General features: G+C 32.9%; 1 protein-coding gene across 2 annotated transcripts; it reads left to right on the top strand.

The window, feature by feature from the left end:
* Positions 1–164: 164 nt before the first annotated feature.
* Positions 165–14,571, top strand: clpxa (caseinolytic mitochondrial matrix peptidase chaperone subunit Xa). Of its 2 annotated transcripts, XM_051114730.1 has the most exons (14): positions 166–697; positions 1,275–1,426; positions 1,569–1,686; positions 2,703–2,857; positions 2,975–3,137; positions 5,172–5,213; positions 6,604–6,780; positions 8,033–8,197; positions 8,298–8,386; positions 9,391–9,555; positions 9,723–10,025; positions 11,659–11,751; positions 11,866–11,972; positions 13,403–14,571. In XM_051114730.1, exons 1-14 carry the CDS (start codon positions 643–645, stop codon positions 13,491–13,493), a joined length of 1,875 nt encoding a protein of 624 aa, XP_050970687.1. In that variant the 5' UTR covers positions 166–642; the 3' UTR covers positions 13,494–14,571. The 2 variants fall into 2 exon arrangements, with proteins under 2 accessions (XP_050970689.1, XP_050970687.1); XM_051114732.1 differs by lacking the exon at positions 5,172–5,213 and having other exon boundaries at positions 165–697.
* The last annotated feature ends 1,437 nt before the right edge of the window (positions 14,572–16,008 follow it).

Below are 16,008 nucleotides of genomic sequence, written 5' to 3'. Positions count from 1 at the left end.
AACGAACCCTGAAAATGATGGAAGTGTCCAATAATACTTAAACGCACACGTTGTACTTTTCTCTGTACACTGTGCAGTTTCAGGACTACTATTTATTGCTGCGGTGGGGGTGTGTAATGATATAACATAAGTGAGAAGTGTAAGTGAGAAGTGTGTATTAGACAGGTGCAGTGTTTTAGTGGCGATGTTGGACTTTTTGTTTCCGCCTATTACTAAAGATTGATTCGCTGGCTTTAGTGATTTATTGATTCATTTGATTCGCTGCTAAATTAATTCAGTTACGCAGGCGATTCACCTACCAAATGATTCGAATCTTTGCAGATTGATTCACCGACACCGATGATTCTCGGTCAGAATGATTCAGTTACTCAAGAGTGTCATCAGTTGTTTACTCTTCTCACAGCGTCTAGTTTAGGCAGCACTGTGTTTAGGTCAGCTGCGTACAGCAGCTTCCGACATAACGTATATCGTATATTAATGTGATTGATTATTCATTTAATTCACATTTTGGCTTAAGCCATTTATTATTGTCTGGCCTGTTTTGAATGGCTTTCAGTGCGTTAGCTTTCAGCTAGCGCTAACCTTCAGCGCTCCTCAAATTCAACCGATTCAGTTCGTCAGAAAACACAACAACACTCAAACATGTCGTGTACGTGTGCTTCAGCAGCGAGACAACTCCTAAATTCAGCTCATAAAGGTAAGAAAAAAGTCATTATTTTAAACATATTCATGTTTGTTTGTTTCTTAGCCTAGTTAGTTGGGCTAGCACTGCTGCTAGTGCGCTAACAATATATAAACAAACTATAATTATTTTAAAAATAGTCATTTAAAAATATTTACAAGTCAACCCTCATTTAGAAAACGTATTTTTAAAGCTTTTAAAGTAAAAAATGACATGAATATTTGACTAGTGTATCTATTGCAATACATACGCGTGTTGTTTATGTACTCAGATTACTTATTAAAACAATAAACTACGGCTTAATTAGTTTAATGTATGTCATTAGTTAGACCCTGTGATTATGTCAGATCTTTTTCACGATTAAAAATATGAAAATATGAAAATGTGATTATTTGTCAAGACTGCTGTAGTCTGATTAGAAACATTTTATTTGTTGGATTGGATTTCTCTTCCAGTAAAGTGTGAATTTTGTTGATTTTTGCTGTCCTGGCACTTGTTATCCTGGTTATTGTTATCAGGTTATTGTTATCAGGTTTTTGTTATTTTAAGTGAATTTCCTCCTGAAGCTCTCATGTTTGTGTTTGTAAAACAGGAATATCCGGCTCCAGAGTCCAGTTACTGTCACTGAGCCGCCCGGGGACTCTTGAGGTTCGCCTGGCACGCCGTGTCCCCGTGAGGTCATTCTCCGAGACGGCTGTGTATTTTGCTTCAAAAGATGGAATGAAAGATGGAGATGGTGGAAAGGTAAGATCTCAGATATGTGGCGTTACTTGTCATACACTCATTATTCTCTGACAACAAGGGTCTGAGAAGGAAATAATAACTTTGCCAATGTCATTCATCCTCTTCCTGGAAATTGTATTTTTAAACTTGTTTTCCTTTTTAGAAATCTGTTGGTGAAGGAAGTGGAAAAAGAACCAGCTCTAGTAATTCCGGCAAAGGAGGAAGTCAGCTGAGATGCCCAAAATGTGGAGATCCATGCACACATGTAGAAACATTTGTTTGTGAGTACCTCATTTCATTTTATGTTATTTAAAAATTTATTATTATTGCATTTTTTTTATTTCTTTAATTTTATTTTATTTTACACATTTTACGTAATTATCTGTGAGCTCTGTGTATTACTGGATTTCTCAAGGTGATAACTTTTTTTTTGTAATACTGACCTTGTTTCCAAAGAGTTACGTTTTTTTTTTGGCCTTGTGCATGTTTAAGTAGGCCAAAGTGTTTGCTGAACTGACTGTTCAGTGCTAAAAATAAATCATACACAACAAGCCGCTTTTTCATCTGCTGGTACTTTAATTAGTAACATGGTTTAAAAGTTGCTTAATTAAAAGTAAAAATGGAGATTTTGATTTAAATTGCACTTTATTTCTTTTTTGCTTTAATTAAATGTAATTATGTTCTAAGGCTTCCTTTCAAACCTTTAAATCTTCTTCTTTGCTTGTTTGTAGGGCTGCAGAATAATAATAATAATAATAATAAATATTAGTATTTTTTTTTTTAAGGGAATGCAATATGCATAGATATCTTAGAATTGTAATTTCACAATTGTACTGTAAAACTGTAAAATACATTTATTATAATTAAATTTTAAGCAAAATAAGAAACATTACTGTTGTAGTTTTTTACTGTAAAATAAATTGTATTAAAAATGGAATAATAATTATATCATTATTCCATTATTCCATTCCATCGGTCATATCAATTTTTTATAACTATTTTTTAATTAAATAATTACAGTACAACTGTGCAATTACAATTTGAATATACAAATATTTGTGCGTATTGTGTTCCCAAATAAACATTATAAGCATCCCAAACTAGCTGCTTTAAGAAACTGAAAACACTGGATCATGAGTTGCTTGAGTACCATGTTTCACTCTAAAACACGTTGTGCATATATTTAATTAAATAACAGCTCTTTGCACTTTGAAAATCCCACTAAGCAATGTCACGTTTACGTTTTTCATTCAATTAACCATGCAACCCTGAGTAAGATGTTATTTCTCTTTTGCAGCATCAACTCGCTTTGTGAAATGTGAAAAATGCCACCACTTTTTTGTGGTGCTTTCAGAAACTGACACTAAGAAAAGTTTGAGTAAAGACCCAGAGTCTGCAGCAGAAGCTGTGAAGTTGGCTTTCCAGCAGAAACCTCCTCCGCCACCTAAAAAGGTAAGTATTCATTTAACTTTTGAGATTTTTAAAGCAGTGTAACACCCTACTACAAGGTTAGCTGGTGGTTTCCACCTTGGTATGTAATGTCTGTGTACTGTTTTTGTTGTATTGCAGATTTATGCTTATCTCGATAAGTATGTTGTGGGTCAGGATCATGCTAAGAAGGTTCTGTCGGTGGCCGTGTACAATCATTATAAACGCATCTACAACAACATGCCGGCAGGTTCCAGACAGCAGCAGGTGGAGGTGGAGAAACAGGCCTCCCTCACTCCTCGAGGTTTGTACTGCAGAGCTTGTGTATGTGTGTCGAACACACATGGAAGGTAGGAACAGGTGGTTTTCACTAAACGGTTCTTATGTAAGAGACTCATGGCCATTAGGAAATGATTCTGTTACAGGATACAGATTATACTTGATGTAATCAGAAAGCCAGGTTTCACTCTATCAGCATGAAATGGAGAAGTGACTCTTTGGTAAAACACAGGTTTTTTTAAGCTTAAATTATTCAAATCCTTAAACATAAAAATTAGAAATAGAAGTAGTGATGATTGCTAAAGGAAATATCATATCCCACTTTTTAAATAATTAAATAATTAAAAAGACCATTTAAAGGGGTGCTGTTATGCTTTTTCACTTTTTGAATTTTAGTTACAAATCTCAAAGTCCACTCCAAAGGTTTATTCATCATACAGTGTATATAGCTTCACTTATAACGCAAGTGTTTTTTAAAATACAACTAACTTGCACTAGAATAGGCTAGGCTGATCAGTGATGATGTTTTTCGATAATGTTAGGCTGCTTTTAGCCTTATGCTGGAGCTGGTTTCAGGCAATGAAACTAAGTATGTAAAATAATTAAATAAATTAGCGTGATAATATTGTGTATCTGCGATCTCGCAGGCTAAGAATGGGACTCAACACTACTGTCGTGTATTATTTACTCGCCCTCCATGCATCCTAGGTGTATATGACTTCCTTCTTTCAGACGAATGCAATCAGAGTCTAATAAAGTCTAATAAAGTGCATCCGTCCATAATAAAAAGTGCCTCACACGGCTCCCGGGGGTCTCCTGTAGCGAATCGATGCATTTTTGTAAGAAAAACATCCATATTTAAAACGTAAGATTCACTATTAATCTAGCTTGCGCTAACTGCTTTGACAAGGGGTGTGGCATTACTGAAACACCGTCTAAACTCTTCGCCAATCACAACGCAGTGGGACAGCTAACCAATCACAACACATTTCCTTTTCTTGGAAGGCTGGCCTTCATTAAACCCAGAACTAATCAAGCTATTTGTACCAGGCTGGGAGAAAGATATTGTAATAATGTAAATTATGTGATAAATAATGCTTTTTCGAACCACCAAGCATGAAAGCATGTTCTAGTAAACCCCCAAAACAAAATCAAGACTTTGAAAAAGAGCATAATGGGACCCCTTTAAAGGAAAAGTTCACCCAAAAATGAAATTTTTTTACCCACAGGCCATCCAAGATGAAGATGAGTTTGTTTCTTCATCAGCAATAGATTTGGAGAAATTTTCATCACTTGCTCACCAATGGACCCTCTGGAGTGAATGGAGTAAATATCACAATCATCCACAAGTAATCCACATGACCCCAGTCTTATCAGTTAACATCCTGTGATGTTTGTAAGAAACAAAACTGTCATTAAAATGTTTATAGTGTCACAGTGTCTGGACGCATTATTATGGATTATGCACTCCATGAGCTTATATAATTTGGCAAGAAGTCAGAAGTTTGAAACGCCTTAAGATAGATAGATTTATTTATTACAGACACGCAGCCTCTCACTTCACAAAATGTTAATTGATGGACTGGAGTGGTGTGGAGTACTTGTGAATTATTGTGATGTTTTTATCAGCTGTTTGGACTCTCATTCTGACGGCACCCATTCACTGCAGAGGATCCATGATAAAATGCTGCAAATCTGTTACAATGAATAAACAAACTCATCTACGTCTTGGATGGCATAAATGCTCTTTTTAATTATTTTGGTTGTGTCATGTTTGAAGTAAAGAACTAGCCCTCCATGATATGTTTCCATTGTGTACCTTCTTGAATCTTCTAATCTTCTCTTTTTAGAAGCCAATATAACCTCCATTGTGACGTATACCCTGTCCATTATTAAATAATCCAACAGCAGCATTTTATGAAATCTGTCATCTTTTGTCATTTGGCATTTGTACAATTCAGTTCCAATTTTGCAGCAGAGTTTACTCAATAGGTCAAGTTTTTTTTGTTCTGTGAGAATTGGTAGTGATTTTGTCGTAACTGTCCTCCTTTCTCTGTAGAGCTAGAGCTAAGACGACGGGAGGATGAATACAGGTTTACAAGTAAGTGTAACCCATAACCTGCATTATTGTCTATATGTGTCATTTAAACCATTATTTTTTTTCTAAACAAATCTGTTCTGTCTTGTTTCGGTTTGCTTTCATTTTTGTTGGGTGTTGTACAAATGCCAAAAAACACGTAGTCAGTTTTCTTCATTTCCTTCATTACCTTTTTCACTGTTGAAGTGTTATATTTATGCATAATTACATAAGTGACAATGCATGTATTAGAAAGAATGAAGCACACAGGGAGAGTGCCCAAATGGCCTGATTTAACTGCTGGTTCGTGGTTTGCTTTTGTCATATGCAGCCTTCAGAGGTTCATGTCACAGGAAATCCCTGTAGATACTGTGAATAGAGCAGCTGTGCACACTAAGCAATTTGACCTTACTAGTTAACAGTGCACGGTGCATCTAGTCTTTACTGAAGAAGAGAGTGCACAATTTGATGCTGTTGTTATCTGTGTTAGTTTAATATTATTTATATACTGCAAAATGATTGTATTTATAAATTGAGCTTTTATTTTTATATTTATAGTTTTTCATCTAATTTTATTTTTTAGTAATTTTATTAGTCTTGCTTTATAATATTTCTATTTAGCTTTTTTATTTTAGTATTAGAAATGTAGTACTTCAACTTACTTAGTGTTTCAGTTAGTTGCCAAGGCAACATATTTAAGTTTTTCATCTGTTATTTATATTTTAATTGATTTTAGCTTTATTTCAATTAATGATTGACTAAATGTACACTACCAGTCAAAAGTTTTTGAACAGTAAGATTTTTAAAGGAAAACTCGACTTCCAGAACAACAATTTACAAATAATTTACTCACCCCCTTGTCATCCAAGATGAAAAATAAAAATTTGTATACTTTAAGCACAAAAGCTCGTGTAGCACAGGCTGTGCGTCCACGACGCTACAAATCACATCTAAGTTCATCGTCTGTTTACTCCAGCTCAAAAAGGTAGAGTATGGTGAAAAACTCAGTGTTGTTTTCTCCTACAACTTCAGAATCGTCCGACATCGTTGTACCTTTTTGTTTGTAAACAGCGTTTGACTTACTTGCACTTTCTTAGTCTTCGCGCGATCGCTTTGTGAACACTGGGTCTGTAGTTCCGCGTGACCTTTCGACGTGATTCAATAGTATGTAGCGTCGTGGACACGCATCCCAGAGCCTGTGCTACACAAACTTTTGTGCTTGTACTTGTTTTAAACCTTGATCTTTCCCTTTAAAGATCTTATGTAAACAGGACTAATTATGTATGACATAAAAATTAGATTTTCAAAGCACTAAATCATTGTATACATTATGAAGATTCCTTCAAAGTCAGGAGTCATTTGTAAATTTTTGCTTTTTATGTTTTGCTTTTGCCACTGTTGTTAATTTGTCCAGAGCTGCTGCAGATCGCAGGGATCAGTCCTCATGGAAACGCTCTGGGCGCCTCCATGCAGCAGCAGCTGAACCAGCAAGCACCTCCAGAGAAGAGAGGAGGAGAAGTGCTGGACTCCACACACACCGACATCAAACTAGAGAAGAGCAACATAGTGCTTCTGGGCCCCACCGGCTCAGGTGAGACAGAAACACGCTTTCAATGCTTTGTACAGTTTGACATTTTTTCAAAAGACTGGAGTCAGTAAGATTTTTTTTAAGGGAACCCTGCATATTAAGACGTGTGGTTTATTATAACATGAAGGATGTCTCTTACCAAAATGTGACCCTGGACCACAAAACCAGTTTTAAGTAGCACGGGTATATTTGTAGCGATAGCCAAAAGTACATTGTATGGGTCAAAATTATAATTATGCCAAAAATTATTAGGATATTAAGTAAAGATCATGTTCCATAAAGATATTTTGTAAATTTCCTACTGTAAATATATCAAAACTTAATTTTTTAGCAATATGCATTGCTAAGAACTTAATTTGGACAACTTTGAAGGTGATTTTTCTCAATATTTTTTCTCAATAGGTTTTTTGTACCCTCAGACTCCAGATTTTCATATAGTTGTATCTCGACCAAGTAGTGTCATATCCTAACAAACCATACATCAATAGAAAGCTTATTTATTTATTTAAATCTCAGTTTCAAAAAATTGACCCTTATGACTGGTTTTGTGGTCCAGGGTCATAAATATGTAGTAGAAAAGCCATGAAAGAATTAGGTCTTTTTTAAAATTTATACATATATATACACGTTTTATACATATTTTGCACTATGAGGGTGCCATTATTTTGATGATGTCAAAAGGTTGCACTCTGTAAACTACTGACACTAACTGTTGCTATTTTTACCGCAACAAAACTGAAAATAAAATACTAATACGATGCCACATTGTGCAGCTTTTGGTTGTAATTTTTAGTCGAAGGGCAACAGTAAAAGCAATGTAAGTCTTTACTGCTTTCCTAGCAATAAGAAGAGGAGAAAAGAATAAAGGAAGATGCCTGTGAACGAATAAAACTTACTAAAGACCCACATTTTTGTTCACTGCACTTTAGCCCCGATGTCTTTTAATAGACAAAAAAAAAATAGCAACAGGTTGCACCAGTAGCTCACTGAGTGCAACCATTTTATGTTACCAAAGTAATTGCGCCCCGCAATGTCAAGAATATGTATTTTAAAAATAATCTTTCATGGGGTTTCTACTACATATGTCAGTATGAGACATTATTAACCTTAATACCCACTGTTTCCTTTAAAAAAAAATCTTACCGACCCCTAACTTTTGAACGGTTATGTATTAAATAAAAGCACCCTGAAAGAACTGTCTTGAGTAAAGTGTGCTAATATAAACGGCTAGAAACCTATTGAATCTGTACTACAGGGAAAACACTTCTGGCCCAAACACTGGCCAAATGCCTGGATGTTCCCTTTGCAATCTGTGACTGCACCACCCTCACTCAGGCAGGGTATGTGGGAGAAGACATAGAGTCAGTCATCGCAAAGCTACTGCAGGACGCCAACTACGTGATCGAGAAAGCTCAACAAGGTAACAGTTGTGAGAAATATCCTGTGACATGTAGCCAAAAACCACGTAGTCCAGGAGTTTGTTCAATTCAACTTTGATTTGGATGTTGAAATTGTTTCAGGTATCGTGTTTTTGGACGAAGTAGACAAGATAGGTAGCGTTCCTGGGATCCATCAGTTAAGAGACGTGGGAGGAGAGGGAGTACAGCAGGTTGGTCATTAAAAGGGAACCAGATTCCCTTTCCTAGGTCACACACTGCAGATATGCCAGCTGAACTTTGCCCTAAATCACAAGAATGCTCACATGGTTGTTAAAGATTAACAGAAACAGTGTGTTACTCTTGGAATTTCACTTCTGTATTTTTGTAATTCTTTAATCACCAACAGTAACTTGTGATGTACCCATTTCTGCAAAGTGCTACAGAAACTTGCTTCTACCACAGAATAAAAGACAAGTCACCTTTGTTTTTTATAGTGCTTTATACAATACAGAATGTGTCAAAGCAGATTTGCTGTTAAACAGGAAAATAGTGTCGATAATGTAAGAGGACAATAGTAAACAGTCAATTTTTCAGTTAAAGTTAGTTTACCATTGATTCAGTGATGTCATTGTGCAGCTCAATTCAGTTGTCTCAAATAGTGTCTATTATTACCAAAAAAAAACAGTTTTTTTTTTTAATCTTTCATGAAATAAAAAAGCATTTTTTTTAAATGTCAAGCCAAAAGTAATTTTTCATATTCCCAGTAAAATGCCAGGAATGAACAAAAATTCAAAGCAGTCCAAATAATAACAAAAATGTAATAATTATAACAATTTATCATCTTACAAAATAATATATAAAAAAGTTTTATATATATATATATATATATATAAAGGTAAAAATATATAAATATATAATGTGTGTGTGTATATATATATGTGTGTGTGTGTGTGTATATATATGTGTGAATGTGTATATGTGTATGTATATGTGTGTATGTGTATATATATATATATATATATATATGTATGTATATATATGTATATGTGTGTGTGTCAATAAATCCGGATTTGTACTTTAAATATATATTTGTGTGTGTGTGAGCTCATACAGTTGTTGTTTTTTTTATACAACTTCTACAAATCATTTATTAAAATAACGACAACAGATTTAAGTCATGCTTAAAAATATTATTTCTTTACTGCAAGGTTGTGTGTTGTGTTGTTTTTGATAGGGTTTGCTGAAGCTACTGGAAGGCACTATTGTTAATGTTCCTGAGAAGAACACAAGGAAGCTGAGAGGTGAAACTGTCCAAGTTGACACCACCAATATCCTGTTTGTAGCATCTGGGGCATTTAATGGCCTTGATCGAATCATCAGCAGGAGAAAGAATGAGAAGGTGAGAAATAACAGGATGTTGATGCATAACAGCAAGGTTTTATTCACACAATAATGCAAGACCTTCTTGGTTAATTTTTGGTGAAACTGGATGAGCCATTCAAACTATTTTTGGTGGGAAAATTATGTTTATATAATGTAACTGTTGCCTTCATATTCTATATGTAGTATCTTGGGTTTGGAACACCGTCTAACATGGGGAAAGGCCGAAGGGCGGCGGCGGCGGCTGACCTGGCAAACACCACAGGTGGAGAGGTGGACGCGGTAGCTGAGATCGAGGAGAAGGACCGGCTTCTGAAACACGTGGAGGCCAGAGACCTCATTGAATTTGGCATGATCCCTGAGTTTGTGGGCCGTCTTCCTGTTGTGGTTCCACTGCACAGCCTAGATGAAGAGACACTTGTGCGCATCCTCACAGAGCCACGCAATGCTGTTGTGCCTCAGTATCAGGCTCTCTTCAGCATGGACAAGGTTGGTACCTAATATACAAACTAGGGATGTACAATATTACATGGATGTAATATTGTAGGATGCACGTACAGAATAACGGGTTCAGTGTGTGATAATGTAAACAGTAATAGCAGGGTCCTAACGTCCATTTGGTAAGGAGTTTTAATTCTGTCCAAATTGACAGTTTTATTGACAATTGTCATAAAAATTAGTTTTAATTTAAAGATCAGAAGCTATAGCTTACATGAATAAAAAATAAAATCACAAACATGGCACTTGCAAATTAAATCATTTTTATATGTACTGATTTATTGATTGATGTGTAATATGTTGTTACATTCTTTTTAAACAATTTATGAGTTCTAAAATATTTTCAGAATTTTTATGACTCTTTTGTTTTAGACCATCTACAAATGTTAAATCTTAAAATAAAATGTCAATGTTACCACTGGATCTTGCTGAAATAAAAAAAAATGCAGCTATTTATATATATATATATATATGTTTATTTATAGTTATTTAAGCTTCAATGTACTGTCATTATAAAATCACTTCAGTATTGTTATTTAATTTTAACAAATAAGTTCTTATTAAAAACTAACCAAAATGAAGAAAAATTTCCTTACAATTTCTGCACAGGAGAGAATGGGTAGGAATAAGGAATAAGGAAATATATCGGTATCGGCTAAAATGAGCTGAAAAATATCGGCATATTGGATATCCGCAAAATCCAATATCTCGCGAGAGTTTTGTGCCAATCTATATAGTCCTAAGTATTTCCTGGGTGCAGTGTTAACTACAAAAAAACCATAAAGAAAAACATTTTTGTTACTAGAAATAAAAATGTCAACTTAGTTGTCAAGGCATCTTAGTTTAAGTAGTTCTAAAATAACTAAAGCTGGCAAAAACATACAAAAAATTACTAAAACTTTTGAACAGAAAATAAAATAAACTAATTTAAAAGGTCCCACTTTATATTAGGTGGCTTTAACTACCATGTACATTTAAATGAATCATCTGAAATAATGCACTTATTGTGCACATACATGTTTTCAAATTGTACTTATATTTTAAAAAATACCTGCATGCAATTACATCTGTAATTACCTTATTACACTGTTGACCCATTCCTTACACCTTATCTCACTTTTAAACCTACCCATACCACCAAACCTGTCCCTGACTTTACCTGTATACCACCTCAATAGCAGAAAGTGTTTTGCAATACAGTATCAACACATTAAGTACATTGTACTTATTTTTTGATGCAAGTACGTAGTTAGTCCAAGTAATATAAAGTAGGACCAATTCACATAGTAGAAAACAAAAGGGAATCCACATACCAAGCAAGCTCAAAGTCCAAGAGTACACTGAAGTATACAAACAAACCCTGATAAACAAACATGTTTATTAAGCCAATATGAATTAAAACCCTGAAATAACATGTTAATTAAAAATAATAATGAATATTGACTTTTTTTGATGTTTATATTAATGTTATTAATATTAGATTTGTATGCATTTTATTAGATTATTAATTAGTTGGTTTAAAGTACTTCTAAATTAGTCAAAATATAATACATAATATAGTATACTGTGGCATAAATTAAAAGTGAATAATTAAGTGCTTCTGAATGTTTTTGTTTTGTATTAGTGTGATCTCAACGTGACAACTGATGCCCTGAGAGCGATTGCCAGACTGGCTCTGGAACGTAAAACTGGAGCCCGAGGGCTTAGATCCATAATGGTAAGAGAATAGCATTTTGTTGTTTGTTTTGTAAAGTTTTCACTTCCTCACAGGCACGCTGGTATAATGACACATGCTCTTGTGAGCTCATAAGCTGCCATTATTTCCCAACAGGAAAAACTGCTGCTAGATCCCATGTTTGAGGTGCCACATTCGGATATTGTGGCCGTGGAAGTGAACAAGGAAGTGGTTCAAGGAAAAGCACCACCTCAGTACATAAGGTGAGAGCTTACATGACCTAGTTTATTTATCATCTTATCTGTCTGCAATAAAATGTAAAGCCTCTTTTGACACACGTGGAACTATTGACTGACCTTAAGTAACAAATGTGCTGAAAGTGGCCAATTTAAGGAGAAAAAAATAAATAATACAAGTTAAAAATAGGTCTGTCATGTATTTGAAGAACTTTTTTAAGATACTTTCTTTTGTTTGTTTATATATTTATTTAAACCGCAATGCACATTGCAATGAAACAATTTTATATATATATATGTACACCACCGCGTAAAAGTTTGGGATCAGTAAGACTTGTAATGCTCATCAAGACTGCTTTTTATCTGACCAAACATACAGAAAAAACTATAATACTGTAAAATGTTATTACAATATAGTATAATGGTTTTTGTTTTAATACTTTAAAATATTATTTATTCCAGTGATGCAAAGCTGAATTTTCATCAGCTGTTATTCCAGTTTTACACATGATCCTTCAGATACCATTCTAATATGTTGATTTATTACATTTATTATCAATGGTGGGAACAGTTGTGCTGCCGAATAATTATAATTATAATTATAATTATTATTATTATTTTTTTTTTTTTTTTTGGAACCTGTCAATCTTTTTTTCAGGATTTCTTAAATAACAAGTTAAAAAGAACAGCATTTATTCAAAATATAAATCTTTTCTAACAATGTAAATCTATGCTATCACTTTTTATTAAACACATTTCTTCAAAAGAGAAAAAAGAAAAATTTACTGACCCCAAACTTTTAAACAGTAGTGTATATTGTTACAAATGATATGAATTTATATTTTAAATAAATGCTGTCCTTCTGAACGTTTTATTCATCAAAGAATCTTAAAAAAAAGTTTTACAGATAAAAAAAAATAATAATAATTGACGCACAACTGTCCAACATTGATAATAAATCAGCATATTAGAATTATTTCTGAAGGATCATGTGACGCTGAAGACTGGAGTAATGATGCTGAAAATTCAGCTTTTCATCACAGGAATAAATTATATTTTGAAAGTATATTAAAATAGAAAACCACTATTTTAAATTGCAATAATATAACTGTTTTTTCTGTATTTTTATATAAATAAATGTAGCCTTGATGAGCAGAAAATACTTCTTTAAAATAATCTTACTGATAAAATAATTTAAAAATATATGTATCTGCTCAGTGTCATTTTTTTAAACATTAGCAAATAATTCCTTATCTGTGTTCAATTTAAAAAATATATTTAATTATTTTTAACTATTTAATTACTTGTTTGTTATGTACATACTGACAATCTATAGTGTTCTCGAAGTAAACCAGCACACTTTGCTGTCTTTTTGAATTTACTGCCTCATTTGTTTATTGCACTTTAGGGTCATTTTCTTTAGTCTCACTGACTGGTTTTCTTTTCTCTACATTTAGAGCTCCAGCTAAAGACTCCTCTGAGGAGGAGTATGACTCTGGAATCGAAGAAGATAACTGGACAAGACAGGCCGATGCCGCCAAGAACTAAAAACTACAAACCTGGTTTATAGTCAAAACATTTCGTTAGCTGATTGTTTGCCTCTTTGGTTCTCCTAAGGGTCCATTTCTCACTGTATGCTTGAGATGATTTATTACTCGCTTTAGAAAATCATATTGAACTGCTCCACCTCTACCCTCACTACCCCTCAGAAATGCAAAGTCAACCAAATTCTCCCCTGACACTTTCCTCGTAAAGAGATTGTTAACAGTATGTGAAATGTAAAGAGAATTTTATTTTATTCTTATTAACTTGATAATGTAAGTGGTTTTATGAATTGTTTGATTGGACACCAAACAGATGGAAAGCGAGGAGGGCTTGTACCAGTGTATGTTTGACTTCAGATTTATTATGTTTTTCCTTGCCCTGCTTGGAATAAAATGACACATTTGTGTTAAATAGAGATCCTTATAAAGCTATATCTGATCACTTTCATAAAAGTCTCCCAGTATGACTATGGTAAATCAATTTTTGTAGCTGAACCACATGTATAATAATTAGAACCCCATCTGAATATGTATTTTATTAAGGTCTGTTTCATTTAATAAGGTCTCTAAGCTAACTTTTTTTTTTTCCTTCAATCAATGCTATGGGATTTGTAAATGTCAGTTTTGCTAGTACACTCAAGCTGCTATCTGCATTATGATAAGGGTAAAAAAAAAAAAATCAGTAACTGACTGGAATTGTAATCTGATCTGTGTTTTCTGTTGTTATTCACAAAGTGGCCCAGTGATGGGAAATCTATTCGTATTGGTCAGATTAAAACAAATTGTATACAAGTAATTTTGGGGTTTTTTTTGAGAAAGTTGTGCATCAGTAACTGCGGTAGTTACACAGTGGTGAATTCCTGGTGTAATTCATTTTCAGTCGCTTCACAGAAATTACTATTTTTCCTTTCAAATTGCATTGTTACAGAATGTATGCAAGTTAAATGCAAAGTGGGAAGGGGTTACTTCATTTGTATAGGGAGAGTAGAAACCATGTATGTTTTTGATCCACACCCTTCAAGTCAAAGCATAGATGTACAAAACCAATGTATGTAGGAATAAAATGTAAATATTGTCACTGAGCAATGCAGGTCTTCTCTTGTATTTTAATGAACACCACAATGAGGATTAGAGAAAGATGCTTTTTCAAACCTGTATGACGTTCTTCTTCATTCTCAGTCATTCACTTTTGTCTTAACTTTTTATTTTTTGTTCAACTGAAGACATTTCTTACTAACATCAATGCAGTGCTTAATATTTTTGTGGAAACCGTGATACATTTATTTCACAAATAGAAGGTAAAACAAACAGCATTTATTTAAAATAAAAAATTTTACTCTCGCTTTTAATAAATTTTATGGATAATTTCTTATTAAAAGTATACACTACCAGTCAAAGGTTCTGAACAGATTTTAAATGTTTTTTTAAAGATATCTCTTGCGTTATGAAAATAATACTGAAACATTTTAATAAAAGAAAACTATTTAAATAAATTATTTAAACAATATATTATCTATATAATATCTAAATAATATAGTACAATATTAAAACATATTATAAATGATTAATATCTACATAATATAGTATAAAAACAATGTAGATACAGTATAACTTAAAATAGCATAATATTAATTAATTTCAATAAATGATAAGAATATATATTGTTATTAGACATGAAATATGATGTGAATATCTAAACAATATAGTACAATAAAAATGCGTTGTGAAATATTTTTACTTTTTGAACAACTGCTTTCTATTTTATAATATTTTTAAAAGTAATTTATTTCTGTGATTTCATTACTCCAGTCACATGATCCTTCAGAAATCATTCTAATCTAATTTGTTGCTCAAAAAATATTTATTATTATTATGTTGAAAACGGCTGACGTTTTTTTTTTCACGTTTCTTTGAAGAATAGAAAGTTCAGAAGAACAGCATTTATCTGAAATAGTAATATGTCTGTATCATCACTTTTGATCAATTTAAAGCATCCTTGCTAAATGAAAGTATTTATTTCTATAATTTCTTCCCACAAAACAACAAAACAAAATTTTGTAATTTGTAAAACAAGTTTATAATGTTAAAAAATATTTTTTTATTTCAGATAAATGCTGATCTTCGGATCTTTCGATTCATCTAAGAATCCTGAAAAAAACTGTTTTAAATATTAATAATAATAAATGTCTCTTGAGCAGCAAATCAGCATATTAGAATGATTTCTGAAGGATCATGTGACACTGAAGACTGAAGTAAGGATCCTGAAAATTTAGCTTTGATCACAGGAATAAATTACATTTTAAAATATATTCAAATAGAAAGCAGTTGTTCAAAAAATAAAAAATATTTCACAAAATTACTGCTTTTGCTGTATTTTGGATCATTAATTATCAGTCAGTTAAATGCAGGCTTGGTGAGCAGAAGAGAATTCTTTAAAAAAAAATTAAAATATTATTTTAATCTTGTATATTTCAAATAGAATTTTATAAAATGTAAAAATATATATATATATATATATA

Source organism: Labeo rohita, chromosome 7 (genome assembly GCF_022985175.1).
Source record: "Labeo rohita strain BAU-BD-2019 chromosome 7, IGBB_LRoh.1.0, whole genome shotgun sequence".
In the NCBI taxonomy this organism is placed as follows: domain Eukaryota; kingdom Metazoa; phylum Chordata; class Actinopteri; order Cypriniformes; family Cyprinidae; genus Labeo; species Labeo rohita.
Note: the sequence above shows the minus strand (reverse complement) of the source record. Positions and strands in the feature narration are given on the sequence as shown.

Coding starts and splice junctions, on each gene's coding strand:
- clpxa (XM_051114730.1), top strand. CDS start 643: ATGTCGTGTACGTGTGCTTCAGCAGCGAGACAACTCCTAAATTCAGCT. Junction 2,858..2,974: donor CTCCTCCGCCACCTAAAAAG/GTAAGTATTCAT, acceptor GTTGTATTGCAG/ATTTATGCTTATCTCGATAA. Junction 3,138..5,171: donor GGCCTCCCTCACTCCTCGAG/GTTTGTACTGCA, acceptor CTTTCTCTGTAG/AGCTAGAGCTAAGACGACGG.